Below are 22,946 nucleotides of genomic sequence, written 5' to 3'. Positions count from 1 at the left end.
CAATAATCAAACACGGTTGTAATGATAATTAAATTTTAAAAGATAATACTAACCGTCAGGACATTTTATCATGGTTAATCATGAAACTGGAAATCGTCCCATCCCTATATGAAAGTGAATGGGGTCCACAAACGGCCTGGCCACAAACACCTCTCAAAATATCTTCCTTTGTGTTCAACAGAACGGCGGAGTGCATGCAGGTTTGTGGCAACACGGGGGTGGGTGAATGATGACAGAGGTTTTGTTTTTGGGTGAACTATCCCTTTAACAGCACCATATTGTGATGCAAAATGTCAATGCAAATGTCCACCCAAGTTATAATACATAACTGAGTGACTGGTGAAGTGGATCTCACCCATTTTTCCTTTAAAAGCCGAATTATGGCCTTTATGTGTTTGCGAGGGACGGGTACAGTTTAGAACAACATAAGGGCGAGTAAATGATGACAGAAGTTTTATTTTTGGGTGAACTATCCATATCTTGAGGCCTTTGGTTGAAAAACACAAGCGGGTATTGGTTTATTACTCCCTCTAGTGGAACGAATGCAAAACAGCATAAGTGAAGGGTTAACATTATGACTATTCAAAGGAATATGACACTCATCCTCATATCATTCCAAAGCTGTATGACATTTCTTGATGGAACCCAAAATTCCTTGCAACATTTTTTTAATTTTTATGTCCCACAGAAAAACAAAATGCCTTTGGGTTTAGAACAACACGTTAACTGCATTTTCATTTTTGGGTGTTTTGTAACAGGTCTTGTGTTGGGGCATACGCTTGATTGCTTGCAAATTCTGCTGGAACTACAATCTATCGATTTCATAAAGAAAAAGCACTCAAACCACAAACTATTTTAGCCAAATTTACTGTGACAAAACAGTTGACTTCTTCATATAATACATATGAATTCTCAATCATGTACCATTCTAATTTGCTCCACGTCTAGCCGTATAGAGGATAAAGCGTACGCTTTCCTCAGATACTGGTAATCCTTTATGACTTTCTAAACTCTTGAAACACAACCAACCTATCACGATTTGGTTAAATAAATCATCTATGAAATGCATAAATTGCATGTACATATATGAAAAGCACACAATCAAAAAAAAAAAAAAACATTAGTATGAATATGTACAAATTCTTTGAGCAATTACTTGGTACTCATAGAGCAGAAAGGCACACATACCAAAGGCAGAAAGCAAAAGTCATCAAGCCAGCTGACTTACTAGGTCTATGTTATCGGCAGTGCGTAATGGTAATGATATTACACCGGTAAAAAAAAGAAATACAGAAAGTGCTTTTTAAGTAGCAACACTCACATTATATATTACAAAGCTATGAAAATGAAATGTATAAAAAAGACATCCATTTTTTTTTCTCAAAAGAAAAGTATTTTCTTACACTATTGACTTTTAGATCATCTCTTCATATGAAGAATCTTGGTCCTTTAGTCTTAACAAAACTGAGGGAAACAAAAGAAGACAAAACAATGTATGTAGCACCCAAAAATTGTGTAAATAAACAAACATGTTTTAGATTGCTAATATCTAAATAAATTCCTACTGTTACTGTTAATAAGATTATAAGATAGGGGTGCAACGGATCACAAAACTCACGGTTCGGATCACATTAGGGTTTTTGAAAAAAGTATGGGAAAAATCTAATAACAAATCAAGAAATTACAAACATTTATAAAAAAGAACAAAGTTGCACATTAAGTAAGGTCTAAAATCATTAGGTACAAAAATCAAATGAATAATAACACTTCATTTATTGTATTTATTTTAATGTAATTACTATTTTTTAAAGCTTCAGAAGAGATTTTCTGTTTGTCTTGGGTTGTTTAATTAACATTAATGACACAGACTTAAGTAGGCCAATTGAGCTTACTGTCTCTTTAAGACCAAATATGCACAGACCGCATATCTCTTCATGTGTGCACTACTAAGTCCCCTTAAACGAGCGCACACACACAGACAGAGGCGAATTACAAACAGCGCAGCATAAACAGTCGCCCACATAAAAACGTTACGTTGTTTATCATTGCTCTATTAGCCAAATGTATTTTAATACACAACAGTATGAGAGAGAGTAGTGCAACTCTCTGAAGTTTCTGATCTTTGAAGGATGATTTCGTCTGACTCGAGCTGGACCGGACGCATTTAACCGCACGTGCGTTTGTCCGTAAAGTAAACTGCTCACTTTAGTGCCTTTTTGCAGTTAAACTGTTTAAAATCACTTGAATGTTAACATTTGCAAACCTTTGAAACACTTACAAATGATAAACTTTCCCTATTCAAATTTGCGTATTAATCCGCGAATCACATGCGAGCCGAACCGTGGGTCATCAACTGCGATCCGTTACACCACTATTATAAGATAATAAGATTAAGTAAGGTAAAGCTTATTTTCAGAACGCATCTAAAGCCCAGGATACACTGCAGGATTTTTGCGCTCCTATAAGATCACACTGTGCGACATGGAGCATTTAAACTTGGGTACGACAAGCATGTAGACTGTACGATGATGACACCTATTGAATCGGAAGTTTCGATGGCTGCGTCACACGTTAGTGCAACGTCACCAGTATGCTCTAATGGCAAGGCTGGGACGATTAATCGTGCAAATGCGCATTTTCTGAATGAATAAATTGTTATGAATTACAGTGAAATGTCGCCACATCCAAAAGCCAGAGGGCGCTCTCATGCAGAAACTCCATTTGCGGCAAGCGCGAGTGATTTACATGTTAAGTCAATGCAAAGACGCGATTAGGCATCCTGCGGCCCGGTATGCGCGGTGTGAATGGGGCGGGGCGGATGGCCCATTCCGCGGGAATTGAATGTTGTCGCTGGAAACATGCGAGTTGAAAAATCTGAACTTCAGCGGATTTCCGTGCCACGTTAACCAATCAGGACCTTGCTGTAGTAGTGACGCGATTACAGTAAGCGAGCGGAGTCTCAGCGGAGTCACAGAACCCATGACGCGAATTTCCACGTGAATGAAGCGAGTAAACTCAAATGTTCAAGCGTCCAACTACGCACGAATAACGCGTTTTTGCCGCCTCTACGAGATCCATCATCACAGCCTTAGCTAGTTGTAAACAATACCAGTAAGCAGGTCATAGCAGCAAACAAACTGTGCCCTGATCAAGCTTAATTTCTGACACTGTCAAAAAACTATCGTAGGCTATCTTTGGATGCAAGACTGGGAAAATGTCCGTCTTTGAACCTCTCTCACTGTACGACATAGGAACACCGATGAAGAGCCACAATCACAGAAATCGCAACGATTGTTTCACGATGACAAACTTTCATCTGGGACAGCCAAAAAATTTGTAGTGTACCCTGGGCTTTAAGTTGGCCACTGTACTGTATATGGTAGGCTGGGGCTAGTTGTCACAATGTGTACTACAATTAATATTTATGTTGTTTAGTTAATTTCTCTTCTCCACAATATATACTTAAATAATAAAAACACGTCTGAAACCGACATACAAAACTACTGCTATTCAAAATAAGCAATTGTAATTGGACTTTGCCAATGTGACAACTAGCCCCAATTATACCAGCCTATAAGTATTTTCTCATTTAATACAAGAATTATTAATCTCACTACATATATTTTCTAAATGCTGTTTATAAATAGGGCTGGGCAAAAAAATCGACTTTTCGATTAATCGTTTTTTAAAATGTGGTCGATTCAAAATTGATTCTCAAAGAGCAGAATCGATTTTTTCTTTCATATTTATTTCTGCAAACATTGAACGTAAGATTAATGTTAATCTAATTAATAGTCTTCTTCACTAGATGTCACCCTCTTTTTTGCCTTGCGCAATGTTCCCAAGAAGCGAGAGGCAAGCCTGTCATTCATTCATTCAGTGCTTAAAATGGCAGTGTCAGGTGCTTCATCAACGTTGATGCTTGAATCGAGTATAAAAACTGACCTGAGAACCAGAATCGAAAATTGAATCGAGAATCGAAAGCTTGTGAATCGAAATCGAATCGATCTGGAACATCTGAATCGATACTCAGCCCTATTTATAAACTCTCATATTTTTCTAAAAAAGAAAAAAAGTGCAACATTTAGCTTTGCAGGGGTCTCCAACCCTGCTCCTGGTGTGCTACCGTCCTGCAGATATTCGCTCCAATCCTAATCAAACACAGCTGAAGCAGCTAATCAAGTTGTTCAAAGGTTGCTCGTTAATTACAGACTGGTGGGTTGGAGCAGGGTTGAGGCTGAAGTATGCAGGATGGTAGTTCACTAGGAGCAGGGTTGGAAACACCTGAGCTATAGTGAGTATATACTGCCACCGTGTGGCTACATTGTAGCATTGTAACACAATGTACATGCTCCTTAGGTTCATTCTGCAACCCACATTTAATGCAACGTCTTTTGCACTGCTAGGGTGTGTATAAAAGCATTCATACCTTCCACCGGTTTCCACACTCGTTGCACAGCACGAAGGTGGTCATGGGTTCATCAGCGCTGCGTGTCTGGACCTGCAGAGAGATTGTACGTTATGCACAACATTCCTGCCAATTTCATGCGTCAATGAAATCTAAGCCTATTTACAAACTTCCATTCACATTTAAGACAGGTGAAATAATAGTGCAAGCAGGCTTGTGCAAGTTTTTTCAGAGCATGGTAGCTACAGCGTAAACTCTTTCGTAATACGTTGTGAAACGGTCCTACTAGCTGGTGAGATGTTGTAGCATCATACCTGAGTGTAAGTGCAGTTCTTTCCCTTGCACTTGCCGCAGACAAACATATCAGTCTCTGTGCCGCCCACTTTGGAAAGCTGGTGCTCTCGAATGGACTCCTTGGTCAGCGCTTTCCTGATCTCTTTCAGCTCTGCGCTTGCCATCTCCTGTAGCAAACACCACATTACAAATATCTCACATTCTGAAAAGCAGCTACTGTAATCTCAAATCAAATCTTATAAATTGACCATGTCATACACATACTTCTGCAGTCATGCTGGCGATCCGTTCCGCTGCGATGTTGCCACACAGAACGTTCCGGCGTAAATCTGGGTTTTTTTGGTCCTTGAGGTTGGAGATGCGACTCCTCAATCTGGTCTTATATTTTATGTCAGTAGATTTAAACTCCTGGTAGATGGGTGAATCACGTGGTCAAGGAAGCACAGTGTTGACTTTAAACATGTGGTGCTCAATCCAACAATCACGTTGTCCTTTAAACATTGAGAGAAAGTACATAAGCAAACTTTTGCACCGCGTTTGCACCTGTAGCTCAACTGATAAGAGCATTGCAGTAGCAGGGAAAAGGACATTGGTTTGATCCACAGAGAACACACATTCTGATAAAAAATACACTTTGAATCATCGCCAAAGGTATTCAGAGCATTGGACAGGATTTGGTTTAGTTCAGCAAAAAAAAAAATACATTTAAAGGTCACCTAAAAGGAGTAATTCACTTTTCTATGTTGTTTAATAGGGATGCGTGTAAGAGGGGCTTATAAATTCGCCTGCAGCCGTGTGCATTTTACTTTCACTTTTGAATGAGAGGCAATAATTTAACTCTTTCCCCACAAGCGTTTTTAAAAAAAAAGTTGCCAGTCACCAGCAGCATTTTTTATGATTTTCACAAAAAATGTATGCCTTCCAGAATTGTTTTTCTTTAAACGTATAAACATACAATATACCAAATAAAAGAACAGATCCTTTGCGTATTAACTCTCATATATGGGTTGCTTTATCCAAAAAAACTGAGATAATTGCATTTTTTTTATCAGATTCGGGGCGATGATCAAAACATACACAGAGTTTTGGCTTTAAAAGGCACACAAGGCAAGTCTGAGTATTATTTCTCTACTAGCTCCCCCTAGTGTCTGGGAGTAAATGCTTTCTATATCTGAGACTTTACGAGGCTGAAGGACACCAGGTCGGATACAGCAAGTGGGGTTTTCTTCCTACAGACGTTAGGGGCGGGCGAGAGAGTCTTCATTCGTCATGTAATGAGTCATTTAACCATATACCGACTTACGAAGATGATTTATTAACATAAAAATGCTGCCTTGTGTCCCTTTAAAGGATTAGTCCATTTTCCCAAAAGAAAAATCCAGACAATCTACTCACCACCATGCCATCCAAAATGTTGTTGTCTTTCTTTGTTCAGTCAAGAAGAAATTATGTTTTTTGAGGAAAACATTGTAGGATTTTTCTCATTTTAATGGACTTTAATAGAGCCCAACATTTAATACTTAACTCAACACTTAACAGTTTTTTTCAACGGAGTTTCAAAGGACCACAAACGATCCCAAACGAGGCACAAGGGTCTTATCTAGCAAAACGACTATTATGCCTTGTCTGGGACCGTCCACAGTCCTTTGAAACTCCCCCGAAAAAAACTGTTATGTGTTGAGTTAAGTATTAAATGTTGGGTTCTATTAAAGTCCATTAAAATTAGAAAAATCCTGCAATGTTTTCCTCAAAAAACATAATTTCTTCTCGACTGAACAAAGAAAGACATCAACATTTTGGATGACATGGTGGTGAGTAAATTATCTGGATTTTTCTTTTAAGAAAATTGACTAATCCTTTAAAGGATGCTTCAGTGCTTTATAAGTTGTGTAAAAGTGCCACCTGGTGGATAATAGTGGAAATATGGATCAACGTAAAAACTTGTCATTGGCAAGGAAGCATTTTTTTTATTTGTGAGATAATTAGTCAATGGCAGGGAAAGAGTTAAATGCAGAGCTTGCGTATGCTGCTTTAAATCACTTATGACCCCACGTACAACGCGAGGGCAACAATTGTTGAGCCAGTGTGCGCACCAGTCCCAAGCTGAGCAAATGGTTCTTTCTCTATTAAAAGCGCTGCTTGAATGATGGGTTTATTATTATTAAGGGTGTCACGATTTCGAAATCATCGAAATTAAGTCACAGCCTCGAACTTCGAATTAAAAAATAGAATTGTCGATGCTGCCACGCCCCCACTTCAAGTCCGGTCTGCTTGCCAAGCGGAAAAAAAACACACGTGTTGAGTGCTGCGAGTCAACCTCCTCTAACTTCGCTAGCTACAGCCAGTCAAAAGATAGAATGGCAAATGCAGGAGACACCACGCGAGCTGCATTTTACCATTTACATGGGGAAACAAAAAACAGCACACGCCTCCAGCCTTCAGCTGAACTTAATCAGAGCATGCACAGCAGAGCGGCGTCTGTGAAAATCGAGGATTTGGAGAATCGTGACACCCCTAATTATTATTATTCGTAATGAAAAACACAACAACAAAATGATCTTGCTTATTTAAACATTATATATGCATATTATAACAAAAAGAGTAAGCACGCAGCTTCTGCCATTATCTTCGTCAGTCAGATATCCTCACCCACTCTGATAGTAATAAATAAAATCGGAAAATTGGTGAGAGGCTAAAGCACCGCGTATTACTGGTTACACTGACAATCGCAACATGCCTATTGTTTTAATATAATTGTGTGTACAAATTTACCCTTTAATGATAAAAATCTGCACATACAGCAAAAGTTTTAAATCCCTGTTAAACTTTAACAGTCTCATGGGACAAGCTGTTGGTATTTTCGGACTTTTCTCATTTTGTGCAGACCCCCCACAACTGTCCAATTCCCACAGTTAGGTAATAATTTCTCTTTTAATCTGACTTTACATAATTCACATATTGTTCATTATGAACAATGGGGATTGTCTTATAAAAACTGGGTGTTTTTGGTATAACAAACAGTAAACGGGGTGGGAAGCAGCAGCTCATTTGCATTTAAAGAGACACACACACAGAACAACACCTACAAAAAAAAGTCTTTTCAACATGGTATAATAAATTATCAATAGGGTATTTGGACCTTAAACTTCACAGGCACATTTTGGGTACACCTGAAACAAAAATACATATCAGGTGGCCTTTAAGCAACAAAAAAGGATATAATCTTCAATCTGTGCTGCCAGATGTTCACAGTCTGCTCCAATAGTTTGGTAATCACCTGCGAAAAACCACAAGTTAGTACTTCTAACTCTGATTCTTCACTTATATTTATCGTAGCTGATGTAGATCAGTGGTTGTGTTCCTGTTAACGTGTTCATCTCTTACCATCTGTCTGCAGGGCTTGCACCAGCAACTCCCTGCATTTAGTCCGCACGCTGTCCGTCGTAACAGGGGTAGGTGGGAAGGAGGTAAACTTGGGGGTTACCGGGGTTGTGGGAGTTTTAGGCGTCTCCGGTTTGTAACTAGACAACAATATTAACAAAGGGTAACAATAAGCTAAACATTTTATAACATTAACCACTGATTTTGAAGCATGTCAATGGTTAGATCCCACACACCTGGTGTCACTGGATCCAGGAGAGTCTTTAGAAGAGGACGACTGGAGAGGAGATCCTACTTTTTTCTTCTCCTCTGATTTACCCTCCGCTCCATCTGTACAAAAGAGAAAATGAATTTAAGGTCTAGGCGTATAGAAATTCAACATGAATTTATTAAATCATTTATTTATTCATTCTGTACGCCATCTATGGCTATATTTATGCAGAGAACTGGTTAATCTATACACAAGTTAATCCACACAAGTTAAACTATGCACAAGCAGGGAAAAGGGCAATTCCAATTCACCTAAACTGCAAGTTTTTGGACTGCGGGACGAAACCGGAGTCTTTAAATAATTTAAAGGTACCGTGGCAAAATTACAAACAATCAGAAATCGTTACCCAGCAGTTTCTTCCAGGCCTTGATGAGTGATTTCGCCAGAGTCTGGACCTCCTCTTCCGAGCTCTGTTTCCGCACCGCGTTCACGGACATCCCAATCCGGGTGGACTGTAGCGTACAGAGAGCAGCACATCGATACAAGAGAAAGAGCACATTTACAATGCAATTTTACTCGTTTTTGCTGTCTAAAAGATGTATAAATTACTGTCTGACGGGAAAGGTTCAAAGATAAAGTACAAATTTAGATAGTATGGCAGTTAAAATGCAACAAAACACCTTCTCAAACACAGGATGAGCGAAAAAAACAAAAAGCATCTTACGATTGCAATGATTTGACTATAGCACAAAAAAGCTTCAAATTAGGGATGTCAATTTATGCAATTTCCCATATTCGATGATCTTTTAAATTAACGATCAATCAATCGAATAATCGTTAACTGTAGTGCAATAAGCCTTCACTGCAGTGGCATAGCCAATGACATAAAAGTGTGCGTAAAAATGCCAGCTGCCTCACGCAAATTAAAATCTTTTATTTTGTCTAAATAACATGCTAGTGGGATTGTAAAATGAGTCAACGTACTGTAGTTGGTGTTTTGATAAAAATCATCAATTTAATCTCGTAATATAATATGATGGCTAATAGACACAGTGTATAACTCCGCCTCACATGGGCACTCTGCACAGTCGCAGTCCATGACAAAATAAAAGTTTCATTATCATCAAGTATTATTTTTCTAGTTTTCACCTCACTTTCCGACTCATTGATACGCTGTTTGTTGTAATTTTATATCCAAGAAGCACACAAAGGGCACTTTTCCCTATGTCAACTCAGCTTAGACTGCTGCGTACTTTCAGCAAAAATGCTTATATTATGAAGACTTCAACCTTCCATTAGAAAACCTGCAACAGTGTTTATCGTGTAGTGCCTCAGCCAGTCAATAATGATGATCAATGATTTATGTTGCGAGTGTAATGACAGTCATTTACAGTTTAAATTTTTATTTCTTGCCAGAATTTAAGATTACATTTTAATCTGTTCATTAAAAATGCCTTCTGGTCTCCTTCCCTGTGTATAGCAGCGTTAGCAGTGTTGCTATGCTAATCTTGCAGGGTTCCCTAAAGAGTGTCTTTGCTTTCAGTATCCTAACCGTATTTGCATTTTCTGTATCGGACCCTATTAGATCCACTGCGGGTGCCATTTCGTTGCGTTAGCCTCGTCTTACATGATGTTAAAAGGCCAAGATGTGTGTTTGGCATCGAGCATCATTTTGATCATGGCTAGTTTAACTTCTGCGCGCTTGTTTCATTTTTTCACCGGCTGTAGTGTATGTGCTTTTGCTCACGTACATGAGCTTGGTTTTTTCGACAATCATTAAGTTTTATCGATTTAATTTTTATCGACAATTAATCGAAGACCGACGGCTACAGCTATTTTCGTGTAGTAGCGTTTTGTACAGCATTTAGTCACTTTATTGCGGGGCGGGTCATTAAAAATAAAATAAAAACAATGTATATTTTCATATTTTATTAGGGTTCTTTGATAAGGTTAAATTACGTAGCAACGTAACTTGCGCAACGTAACTTGATTTCCCCAAACCTTTGGCCTCACATCACGAAAACGGCAACAACAAAACAAACGGAGAAATAAAAGTGAAGATGAAAGACGAGGGGGATTTAAGGTTGGGAATTTGTGAATAGATAATAGAGCCCAACCAATTTATCGTTTTGCCGATTTTATCGACCCATATGAGCATGTTGCAGATATATCTGTATCGGCATATAAGCCGCAGATATGCAGCCGATATAAACATTTCTTAAAGAACAAATTAATGCTTTTGAAAGATGTAAGTACTTGTTTGTCCAGCAGAGCGCGCCCTACTGGTTGCTAAAGGTGACCCAGGTCACTCACTATAGTGACACCAGCCAATCCCCCACCCCCTTCACTTCAGTCAGTTGTCTCTCAGTTCAGGTGGCAGCAGTCACACAGTGTCTCTTCGCAACATTTTTGCACCTGGAATTAAGACGCGCTTTGGTCGATTGTATTATAAGTGGACAAGAGAGACCAATTTCCGTTTACATTTGGTGTTTTTAATCCGTCTCTTTTGTCGACTTGTGAGAAATTAAAACGCAAGCGGGGGAAATGACGCGAGACGGAGAAACTCTACATTTAAACTACGCGCAGCCGTGCACTTATATAACAGTATATGAGAGTACAGCTGCTTGTGTTGTTAGTTAACATCCTCATTTCAGAGCAATTGATTTAATAAGCTCGCGCAACTCTACACCCTTGCTAAATAAAAGAGGCGGGGAAAAGACGCTTTAGTTTTATAAAAGTCTAAAGTTTGCGCCGTACACTGTGGGTTTGTGTTATAAAAACGTTGTGCACAACATTAAACATTAGCGTACATCAGTATGTGCTCCGTCAAGCATTGTCTTCGTAACGGTTAGTGGCTAACTAATTTGTGAAGTACAGAACTTACTGTAAAGCTAATAACCAATGACTTCATAAGTTTCCCTTTTCAAAATGTTATTCTCGTCAAAACTGCAAGTGATGCAAGTTTTATGTATTTTGTTCTGTTCGTGTTTTAAAGTTATTTATATTAAGTCAAGTTTACTGTTAGTGCACTGATATCAGACTCATTTTAGAAAATAAAGTTTATTGTTAAAGATATGTACTATAGGCAAGAAGTTGTCACATCAATATAAGTGTTTGATCACCACATTTGTAAGTGATTATTGCATTGCATTGTATTGTATTTATTTATATACAGTATATTCTGTTAATGTATATAGTGTATTCTATGTACAGTACTGTAGTATAATATACTGTAGTATATGTGTACTTACACCTAAAGAATATCGGCCGATATATCGTTATCGGTCTTTTAATACTCCCTAATATCTGTATCGGCCCGAAAAAACGCATATAGGTCAGACTCTAATAGATAATACAAACGCTGCTTTGTAAATGTAAAAAATGTTAATCATTATTCTATCTTGTTATTAAAATGCACATGCTGGTTTCTGTGGTTCATAAGCGTATGTTGTTGCTACTAATCTAATGGCTGTTTCCAAGCACTTTTTGGCTGAAATAAAGCCTCTGAAAAAACCCTGACCCGCGCATTACTAGCAGCTACGCTGTACGATTGTGCATAGCTCTGCGTAGCCTGAAGGGCACCGCTCCAAAAATGTAAACAATGCATCAATTCTTGTCTGCATGTGTAATTGCATGTCAACGTCAACAACGACACAGAATTACAAATGAATATTGATGTGTAGCCTACGGTGTAGAGGCTATGGTGTGTATGTGTATGTCTTGAAACAGATTCATGTGTGGGGAAAAAGCAGAGTAACCACAGCAAAAGCAGTCTGAGACTCCTTGAGTGGATGATGGTTATGTAATCCAACACAAAACAAAGTTCAGCCCACAGAAACGATTTCTCATCCAGTCAAGCTACCTGTAGGGTCTCCAGAGACATTTTCATGTTCTTCAGCTCTCGGAGAAGATCAATGGCACCATCCTGAAAGTAAAATCACAAGGGTTGGAAAAGACGACAAGTGACCAGTAAAACAACATATGGTTTCAAATGTGACTCATTCCAAACCTGTAAGTTATATGACTTCTGGAATACAGAAATTTATAAAGGTTTGGAACAACGTGAGGGTGAATTTATGACATTTTTTATTTTTGGTGAACTATCCCATTTTTATGTCCAATTAAAAAATATTTGAGCAAAACATCGGTATGCGAGTGAGAAATATAGGAACAGGACAATATAATTTATTATCCATTTCATTTATGCATTTGGCAGACGCTTGTATGCAAAGGGACTTTTACAGTGCATTACAAGGTATGCATTTGATTACCTATGTCAATAAATGGTAAATCTGTAAAATAAAATAAAAACTATCCGTGCATCCTTAAATGGCTAACGTTATGTGCACATACATTAATTGTACTGTTTTGGATACGAAACAGTGACTGGCTGCTGTGAAGTATTGGAGAAATCTGTCTTTTGTTTGCACTGGAGAAATTTGGAGAACAACCAGCTGCCAGCTCATCAAAACAGACAAACGCGGGTTAAAGTCGCATATGTACGCGTGCATTGAAGTCGTCAGTTGGCGTCTGGATGAGGATGAAACAACGGGCGATAATCAAACACTGTACCCGGATCTCCTGTTCATTTAATAAAGAACAAACATAAAACGCGCGCGGATTATATTAATCGGCCTCGCGCTAGTAGGTTTCCAAAATGTACGTTAACGTTACTATTTTAAAATGCAATTAAGTTTGAGCCCTTCAGCAGGTTGTCGTATCTGCTTTCAAAGAGTTTAAGTACAACTGTTATATCGCTTAAAAATAACGTTTCACGTTTTTCACCATTTAATTTTAACGTGACCGTAATGGATTGATATACGTGAGATTTATAAGCAAATGTCGACGCTCGTAAAACCAGACTCGTGCATCCATTTCTGGAAATTTCCTCCATAACTGTGAGTGCCGTGATTCTCTGCTACCTGCTTTTCAGATGCTGCAGGAAATCGGTCACACTTACCGTGTTCTTCTTGTGCACCATTTTGTCCAGCTTTTTGGCGATGCGCTCCACTTCTTGGTCCTTCACCATGTTTAAAGGTTTAGGGCTGTTTGATGGCGCCCAATGGTCGTGCCTCCATTTATGTGGGGAAACGCGCCTCTGTGTCTCTTTTTGTGGCAGTATGAGAGCAATCCGGTGCTTTTCTCGGGTCTCTGGACTGTTGTGAAGCGGCGTTTATGGGAAGTGTAGTTCATTTGGTCCTCGCAGCGCACACTGAAGCTGGATTTCAGGCGGCACTGCGCAGACCGGTCGCATTATGACATCAAAGTACCGCGAGAGTAACGATAAGCGTAATCTTGAAATCACAACTGTGTAATCGCTCTCGCGGTACATTGATGTCATGACATGATGTACCCACATAGTCCAACACACCTGAAACCTTCACTGTGGTGTGGTGTGGTGAGGTAACACATTTGAATCATCCCTACATCTTTGATGCCAGATGCAGCGACTTTAGTCTGGTGGTAAGCGGATCAATTTTCGTTGTTGTATTAACGATTTACATGTGTTTTAGTGAAACATCATGTCGGACAATCTGAAACTTTGCGAAAAGGGAACAGAGAGTTGCTATCATTGTGTCAGATACCGCGTGTTGTTGTGACAGTGTGGGGCCTCAGTTTAGTAAATGTGTTACTGGATCATTCAGTAGAGGGCGTCATTGTAAAGCATCTGAAATAACCGTAGGAAAATTAACCACGGTTTTATTATAGTAAAAGTACTGTACAATAAAATACTTTAGTAATCAGTAGTAAACTGTATACTGTGCCATAACTAGCTACTACACTTTGTTAATGTATGCTATAGTACTGTAGGCTACAATAGCAAATTGATGAACTGCTGTAAATACTGTAGTAGGCTATGCTTTATTATTTACTGTAGTAAATTGTAGAAAAGTATAATGTAGTATAATATAGTATTTATTACACTTTATTAATTTATACTATAATATTATGTAGTATTAACTATAGTGGATTGATAAACTGTAGTAAACTTTATTATGCATGGTCACTTTATTAACGTATGGTCACTATAGTTAATTTTCATAAGGGTAGTTATATTGGGAAATTTAAAGGGGCACTCAATAATTTTATCATTAAAAAAAGTAAATAAACAGCTATTTCACATAACAATGATTTACGTATCTATCCACAACATACAATAATAACTACATTTACAAAAATAATCCAGTTCCAAGTTTACAACCCTTGTATGTAATTTTATTTTATTGCCAAATAATGCATTTTGCACGCAAGTTCAACTGTATACTGTATATGCAATGCATGCACTTCAACCAACTTCAACATATGAAAACGTTTTTATCGGATTTTGTAAGAAATCAGCTGAAAGAAATACTCTAAAAGGGATCTGTCTAGTTATTATAGTTGTGGTGTTTACTTCACTGTATTTTTAAATTTAGATTATTATTATATTATGAGTTTAAACTTTATCTTTATATTATATCTATATGTATTTTTTATATATATAGTTTTATTTATTTTCCTTGGTGTGAAATGGCCTTACAGTGTAAATGACGGAAACTCAGTGTAAGAATGTAGTTTTAACCCCAAAAATATAAAAATCTGAGTCAAAAATTGTACATTTTATTGCTGTGACTATGTGATAATCTTGTCAGAATAATACACAAAAAGATTACACCAGTTTTGCCAGACCTCTGAGAACAAATACTTTAACCCATAATACCCTACTAAAAATAACACTCCAGTATGTGCAGATCAAGCATATGTATGTAAGTGAGGATAACAGAATGGCATGTACAGCTGAGGAAACCCCACCTCAGCTATGAGGGAACCAGTTCGAGGGGGATGGGGAGTCCCCGAAATGGCCAACTCAGGTCTCACTCACCCGAGCAGGAAACCCGGTCTTCATCACCCTGCTGAGGTCATCTCTAATTATAACTGGACTAGGTTAAGCCAGCCCGGCAGGCTCGCTGGATCATGCCCTGTTCCTGTCATACATTCACAATTTGGAGAGACACACAGGCGTTTGGCAGCCTTCGGACTTTTGTGTGTTGGAAATGTGCTGATTGACATGAAAACTAAGCGTGTGTGATGTGATTTATTTCTCTCGGTTTATCAGTGCAAGACTGCTGCCTTGCATCAATCTGTCAATACCAGACATTGTGTCAAACTGCATGTAAATGGCAAATTACAGATTATATTGTCGTTTTTGCGTTCACCTTTATAAACTGTTTAGACTTTTTTTCTTAAAGGGGACATTTCACAAGACTTTTTGTGAGGTAAAATAATTCTTTGGTATCTTTAGAGTTTGTATGTTAAGTTTTAGCTCAAAATATCATATAGAAAATTTATTAAAACGTGTTAAATTTGCCACTTGCAGGTGTGAGCAAAAATGTGCCGTTTTGGGTGTGTCCTTTTAAATGCAAATAAGCTGATCTCTGTACTAAATGCAGAGATGGGGACTCGAGTTTGAGACAGTGACTTCAAACTCGACTTGAGACTCGTCCTCAAAGACTTCAGACTCGACTCGGACTCAAGCCACGGGACTCGTGAACAAAGGTTATTTTTAGGACACGTCGGATAAGCTCGCTATTATTCCTCTGCCCACGACATAACACGTGACGTACTACGTATCTGCTCTGCGCGCGCGGCCACACATTAGCGAACATACATGTCGACTGCACCGGCCGCTGCTGTGCCATTCCTCGGAAGCTTTGGGTAGTGCTGTGATGGAGCCGAGGTTCGGCTCGCATGCGATTCGTGGAGTAATATGCAATTTAAATAGGGAAAGTTTATCATTAACGTGTTTCTAGGGCTTGTAAATGTTAACATTCAAATGATTTAAAACAATTTAACATAAAAAATCTTTTTGTTCTTGACAGGGCACATACACACAAAATGATCTCACAGTATTCTTTTTCTAATAAAAACATTTGTTTATGTCGTAAGAAACCAGTCTGTGCTTATTTGTTCTTAAAGAGACAGTAACCTCAATTAACCTACTTAAGTCTGTGTCATTAATGTTAATCAAACAACCCAAGACAAACAGAAAATCACTTCTGTTGCTCTAAAAAAAATGTTTTCATTATTAATTTAATTTGATTTCTGTACCTAATGCTAATTTTAGATCTTACTTAATGTGCAACTTTGTTTTTTATATATATATATATATAAATGTTTGTAATTTCTTTATTATTAGAGTTTTATTACAATGAGACTTGAGACTTGACTTGGACTCGAGCCCAGAGACTTGAGACTTGACTTGGACTCAAGCTCAGAGACTTGTGAGCATCTCTGACTAAATGGCAGTGTCTAGGTTTGATAGTGCAGATTGAGGGGCGGTATTATCCCCTTCTGACATCACAAGGGGAGCCAAATTTCAATTACCTATTTTTTTCGCATGCTTGCAGAGAATGGTTTACCAAAACTAAGTTACTGGATTGATCTTTTTCACATTTTCTGGGTTGATAGAAGCACTGGGGAGTCGGGACCCAGTTATAGCACTTAAACGTGGAAAACGTCACATTTTCATGATGTCTCCTTTAACAAATTCTTTAATATAGAAAATTGCCACATATGTGACCCAGTCTGTAAAATCTCTCATGTCATCTAAATACACTGTTAAATGAAGGTCAAAAATGGCCTTTCACTAGGGCAGTACCATTTCACCCAAAAAGTCATATTAGTGGGTACATATTAGTAAAGAGTGCATATTAGTACCTCAAAGATGCATATTTATTTTTTACCGGACACAATTTCTGTCATTGATGTTTTATTTAAGATGATTTTATGTAGAAAACAGTAAATCACAAAAAATACTTTAGTTGCGTTTTCATAAGCAGGGTCACATTTGTAACATTTATTTTAAAAGTCAACTTTTATCATAACAAATAATTAACAATCTCAAAGATTCTGAAAAATAGTAACAGTTTAATATAGCAAAAGATCAGATTTATATCAGAATATCTCATCATCAATGTAGTTTTGTGGAAATTTGTGCATCCATCCATAGGACTTGTACATTTAACACAGTGTATTTAAAACCATCCGTATTTCTTTTTCATACTTTAATGAGTGTACATTTGTTTAGCTTTGCTCTTTGCACATAAGGGAACAGAGCTGTGTGTTTGAATGAGAGAGAGAGAGAGATGGTAACATCTCATGCATATCATGTGTGCAAAGTTTAAACAGATCACTTTGTCAGTAAGCACGTTCAAATTGATATCAGATGCTGACCACTACTAGTCCTAAACCTACATCTTCTACAATCTCACAGAGGATATTCAACATTGCTCGAGTGAGTGCGAGCTGTCTGACATTGTCATCAAGCTTATGTGAACTAGCAAACAGTTTTGGCAGGGCTTGGATTTGTCATGCATGTAAACACATTGGTATGCATTTATTACGAGATCACACAGGCACCGTCGTACCAGCGTCAAAAAAAGCTTGGGTGCATGCAGCGTATCTGCTTGACCTAAATGTGAGCTCGTGTTTATTTAGCTCACTGTTGCGAGTCCCTGTAGTGCAGTTTCGTTTGTCGTCCCTGAACCGCGTTCTCGCGTTACCTTTGTAACAAATGTATTTTTCTCTGGCCGTCCCCGGTAAAATAACAAACATTAGTCTGTGCCACATTAATGTCTGGAGTAATTTTTTGTCGTGTTTTTTACTCTCGGGCAGTCCCTCATTCAGCGAGATACCGAAAAACATGTGAGTCTGGTTGAGGCAGATGATGAGTTACATAAAAACTTAGGGAGAGGGGGACTGAACATCATCCAAGATCCTATTAGAGACAAAGAGGCATTCTCCTTTTCTCTGTCAAGGGTCCTTTCTGTCTAAAAGGAAAGTGTATGTTCTTGATTTTTAACACATGTATCAGAGCACATAAAACAGTGTCGGTAGAGCTGTACGAGCGGCCTCAGGCATGCTGGGAAAGAGATTTCAGGTCAGCAGTGATCTGCTTGCTTGTATGTCTGATTGTATAGCCTACATCAGTCAGAGCAATAAATGCAAAAGCAGTACTATTACTTTTGCGAATTATTTGTATCATTACTGTTGACGCTTCACATTGTTTATGCAAGATCTGATAACTCCGACCCAATCAGAAGAGAGAATTCGTTTTTATTTGCATTGCATGTAGCATAAACAATTGTGAGGTGGCAATGTGACTGGAACGATTTTACTGCCGCTTAAATATCTTTCTAATGTGGTAAGTTACGGCAACCGCATAGCAATAGCAACAATCTAACTAGCATTGTGGAAGTAAATCTTGCACAGGCAAGTACAACTCAATTTAAATGTTGTTAATGAATGAGATTCGAGTTTGCATATGGATCTCAGGAGAACTTGCTATTCCTAATCTTATTAGTGCTGAAATGTGATATTGATTATATTTTGTTCTCTATGGCTCATTTCAGATGAATTGCTATTAGGCTTTTGCAGTTGCATTTATCATAGCGGAGCATAAAGGTCAGATCTTTGCTACTTAAGCAAAATTTGGCTGCAACACTGACTGTGTCCTGAACGTGCAGTAATAAAGTTTCTCAGAATAATTAAAACTAGGGCTGCACAATTAATTGCATGTGATTGTCACGCACATCTCAACAGTAATGCCGGTTTCATGATTAATAGTAAATCGCATGAAGCGGCATTTACTACACAGAGCTGTAGTTCACTGACAAGAGGGGAAATATCGCACTTTTAATTGCAGGCGATTTTCATATATAGGCAATAAAAACACTATTTTCGAAAGGCACAACGCTATTATCTTAATAATGTTTATTGCCACCGCCTTGCTATTGCATGTTTCTGTGATGAGAAATATGTGATATGTAAAGGTAAAAAAAAAGACGTGAACTTGATCACAATTGTTCCTCGCACAATGTATTTTTGCATCTAATTGAGAAACTACGATTCACGCGTTTACATGCATACTTTTCTACTGATCACAGATGATCGGATCACAGATCGGACTACACCACCCCTTTCAATGCAAAATTCGCATCCGATCGATCTCGTATTGATTAAGGTGTTGACATGAAGGCTTTTCAATCTGATTGAGCCATCAATCTGATTACAAACGATTGCTGTATCTGGTTGCATGTAAACGTAGCTAATGAGTTTTGCACTGTCAAGTACCACTCACTATATCTGATAAAATATAAACCAAAAAGGGTAAAAATCTATTTTAGTATTTTAGTAATGTTTGATTAAAAAACAACTTTCTCCAATTTAGCTTTGACTTTGTACATTAATCCAGAGATAAAGCGTGAACTGGACGAGAGATGCTGTGCGCAGCATGGCAGGCCAAATCCTCTGCTTTGTTCGAGTTCAGATTTGGGCTACTATATAAACTGTTTCCATGAGTTTTTTTTTTTCTGTAGGGTAAGGATGAAAATATTTTGGTTATTAGTTATTGGCATTTGGGCTGTGAATAGTCATTGGGATACTTTTGGGATAGTCATTGGGATGCTTTTTTGAATGTCCATTAGAATGGTTTTAATACGAGAATCTGGCAACCCTAGCTGTGCGCTTGCACAGAAGTTTGGTTCGTATTATATAAAAATGTAAATGTAAACCAACATTTTAATCAGATTGCAATGTATAGGGTGCCTGTAAACTGTATTGTCGTAACCTTCAATCTGATTAAATTCAGTTGGATTCACAAAATTTCGTGCATGTAAACATAGCCATTGTGTGTAGTTGCAAGGCAGTTCTGGCTATGGTGTTTTGTTCAGTTGTTCAGATAGACTGATGGGTGGGTGGGTGTGTGATTAGATAGATAGATAGATATAATATATAATAATATATCTGTAATGACTTATAAGCGATATCTGTTTTTAACTGAATACCCGGCAGCACAAATTCCTTCCAGGAAAATTTAATTTAAAAATATATAAACATACAAATATATCAAGTGAAAGAACAGACCCTTTGCTTTTTCAAACAAACAATAAACAGACAAACACACAAAACTGGATTCATCTTATCTATATTTTTTTCTCTGCTTATAAACTCTTAAATATGGTTTTTTTCTTTAAACTTACAATTTTTTTAGCAAGAAGCTAAAATAATTGCATTTTTGTGAAGTAATTTTGTGTAAAATTAATAATAAAGCTCAAGTTTTTTTATTAATTGGGTAAGAGCGCCATCTAGTGGATAATCGCCATATTACAGATAACCATAAAATCTCATCAGGAACAAGTTTTTTATGCAAATGTTTCCCTTAATTGATGAGTTAACTCGTCAATGGCGGGGAATGAGTTAAATATTCACGTATTACAATGAGAGTTGGAAAAAAATTAGACCTCTTGACTTTCATTTCTTTCTGTGCACTGAATGGCTATGCCAAACAGCCAATCATAATGAACCGACTCCCAGACGAGTGCCACCTCAGATTTAACATGGTTCATCGGGCAAAAAAAAAAGGTGACAGTTACTTACTTTAGCAGACTTTGTTGAACTACAAAAATTGTCTGCTTGGTGTGTGCCCAGCTTAATTCCCAAAGTGTGGTGTTTCAAATCCCCAATGATGAGCAACAACAAAAGTACCTTACTAATAAAGATCAATATGTCTAATGACATCTAAAGACTAATGACATCATTGTTTTCACTGCTGGCCCCAGACAGGGATTTTGCCTTTCTCTACAGGAAGTACAATAATGCAGCCACACAATAAGTCATTAAACACATCACGCACACATCGGACACAGCACAATAACCTCCTGTTTTCCTCCAACCAGATATAAAACACAACCTTAACATTTCATTATCAAACATCACCTCGTCATCTTTTGCTTATTAATGAAATTCTCCCATTGTTAAAATTCCACATATTCATATTCCCAAAACATTTGTTCCTTTACCCCCAAACAAACCAGTTACCCCCAATCCAGTAGCAAAACATCTCAGTTTAATCTTTCACCTCCTTTCTACCACCCTGCTCCCCCTTAAACACTGACCTCAATCTCCAGACCTCCCACCTGCTCTCTCTCTCTCTCTCTCTCTCTCTCTCTCTCTCTCTCATAAACATGACACTTCCAAAGTGTGTAGTGCATTCAAGGTACACATCGTTTATCCGTATGTATGTTCCATGGGAATCGAACCCATGCATGACCTTAGCGTGACTTGTCATCCACTACAGTAGCACTGAATCCCTGCCTGCTGTCCCACAAGACCCTCTTTACCTCGACACCTCCTTCAACTCTCCCCCTCAAGATCCCCAACTGACTCCATCTGACCACTCCTCCTCTCTCTCCTCATATGCCCAGCCTTGACCCCGTCCATCAGGGGAATTGAGTGCTTCCCCTCGGCCCGTCTCAGCAGGGCCACCGTACTGCAGGACTCTGTGTGGGAAGCCGTCAGCTCTTTCACTCTCACACGCACCTCGCCGCTCTTCCCATTTAACGTTTCCTCCGGCTGCCCGCATGCCATCGCGCTCACACACTCCTTTTTGTTTTTTGTTTAGGTCGTTTTGTTCGTTTTTCTTTTTTCATTTCTCTCTCTCTTTTTCTTTCTCCCTCCCTCGGGATCGGCAGAAGAATAGAGGTACGGTAAGCGTGAGGTGTGCGCATTTCCTCTGCTGCTTAGGACTCTGTCACTGTTGCTGTTCCTCTTCCATCATGGTCTTCCTCGTGTCCTGTGAGGTCTCCTGATACAAACCCAATTCAGTTACGCTCCTTCAAACATAAAAAATACTTTTTGTGATGCCACTATATAGGATATAATGCATTATAATAGTATATCGCACATATGTTTCTTAAACATTCTGGGTTTTGTATTCTCAAGTATTAAACCTTTCACTCCGATGCATTTACAGTAACACATTTTTGCACATATAAGATTTAAAAATATTTTCTATAGAATTATGAAAAATTTTTAGGTTATCATTATCAAAAATTATCATTACCGCAACATGATATTACAATAAATATATGCATTTACAAACTCATGTTTCGGTAATGAGAACTAAAAAGTTGTCTAGGTACTATGACAAACAAACTTTAACTTTTATCTGGAGAGAAAAAATAAGAACTGCTTAACTGGTGAGTGTCACAGTCAATTATGTCCCTTAAAAAAAATATATTTTTTAAATGTTAGTTCCTTGAGGGCTCAAACATTGATTGAAAATTGTTGCGGAGGATGAGAACATTTTTCTTGGACACATTTATATTCCTTATTATTGTCTCTACATTTACCAATGATCACCAAATAACACTTGTTTCTTTACTGTTAATGTTTATAATATAACATGCACTGAAGCTTTTTATTTTTTAGATTTTTTAATTATAAATATTTCCATGTCAAAGAACCCAAATCCAGTCATGGACACGTTGCGGTAATGAAAGTTTTCCCCCTAAATGTGGAAAAAACAACAAAATTGGTTTGTATGATGTCATTTGAAATCATGTGCAAAATAACACATGAAGAGATGTTTGTAACTGTATGCTTCTTATTTTGATAGCATTTACTTTTATTATCAAAATGACACCTCATAAGTCTAATTTCGCAAGAATCACCCATTTGTGCTTTGTAAGCAATTTGAAGACCCCCTGTAATGAAAGTCAAGTCTTATTGTTGTTTATATGATTATCCTATGTATTAAAAGTAATTATGCATGCATTGTAATGTATACAGGCCTCGAAGAAAATACTAAGTACCCTATTTAGTCAAAACAAA

General features: G+C 37.9%; 1 protein-coding gene and 1 long non-coding RNA gene across 2 annotated transcripts; one reads left to right on the top strand and one right to left on the bottom strand.

Annotated features, from left to right (window-relative positions):
* Window positions 1–851: 851 nt before the first annotated feature.
* On the bottom strand, window positions 852–13,478 carry tcea2 (transcription elongation factor A (SII), 2). Its single transcript, XM_055188129.2, has 10 exons — window positions 13,255–13,478; window positions 12,157–12,219; window positions 8,701–8,806; window positions 8,320–8,413; window positions 8,087–8,223; window positions 7,923–7,979; window positions 4,967–5,121; window positions 4,723–4,869; window positions 4,430–4,501; window positions 852–1,464 (listed from the first exon to the last, which is right to left on the bottom strand). The coding sequence occupies exons 1-10, from the start codon at window positions 13,321–13,323 to the stop codon at window positions 1,456–1,458; spliced, it is 909 nt and encodes a 302-aa protein (XP_055044104.2). The 5' UTR covers window positions 13,324–13,478; the 3' UTR covers window positions 852–1,455.
* A 201-nt stretch (window positions 13,479–13,679) lies between these two features.
* On the top strand, window positions 13,680–15,487 carry LOC129430688 (uncharacterized). Its single transcript, XR_008639588.2, has 2 exons — window positions 13,680–13,757; window positions 15,026–15,487. It is a non-coding gene; the product is annotated as an uncharacterized lncRNA (long non-coding RNA).
* Window positions 15,488–22,946: the final 7,459 nt, after the last annotated feature.

The sequence above is a fragment of the Misgurnus anguillicaudatus genome, chromosome 13, assembly GCF_027580225.2.
Source record: "Misgurnus anguillicaudatus chromosome 13, ASM2758022v2, whole genome shotgun sequence".
In the NCBI taxonomy this organism is placed as follows: Eukaryota; Metazoa; Chordata; class Actinopteri; order Cypriniformes; family Cobitidae; genus Misgurnus; species Misgurnus anguillicaudatus.
The sequence above is the reverse complement of the archived record's forward strand: the minus strand, read 5'-3'. Positions and strand labels throughout refer to the sequence as shown.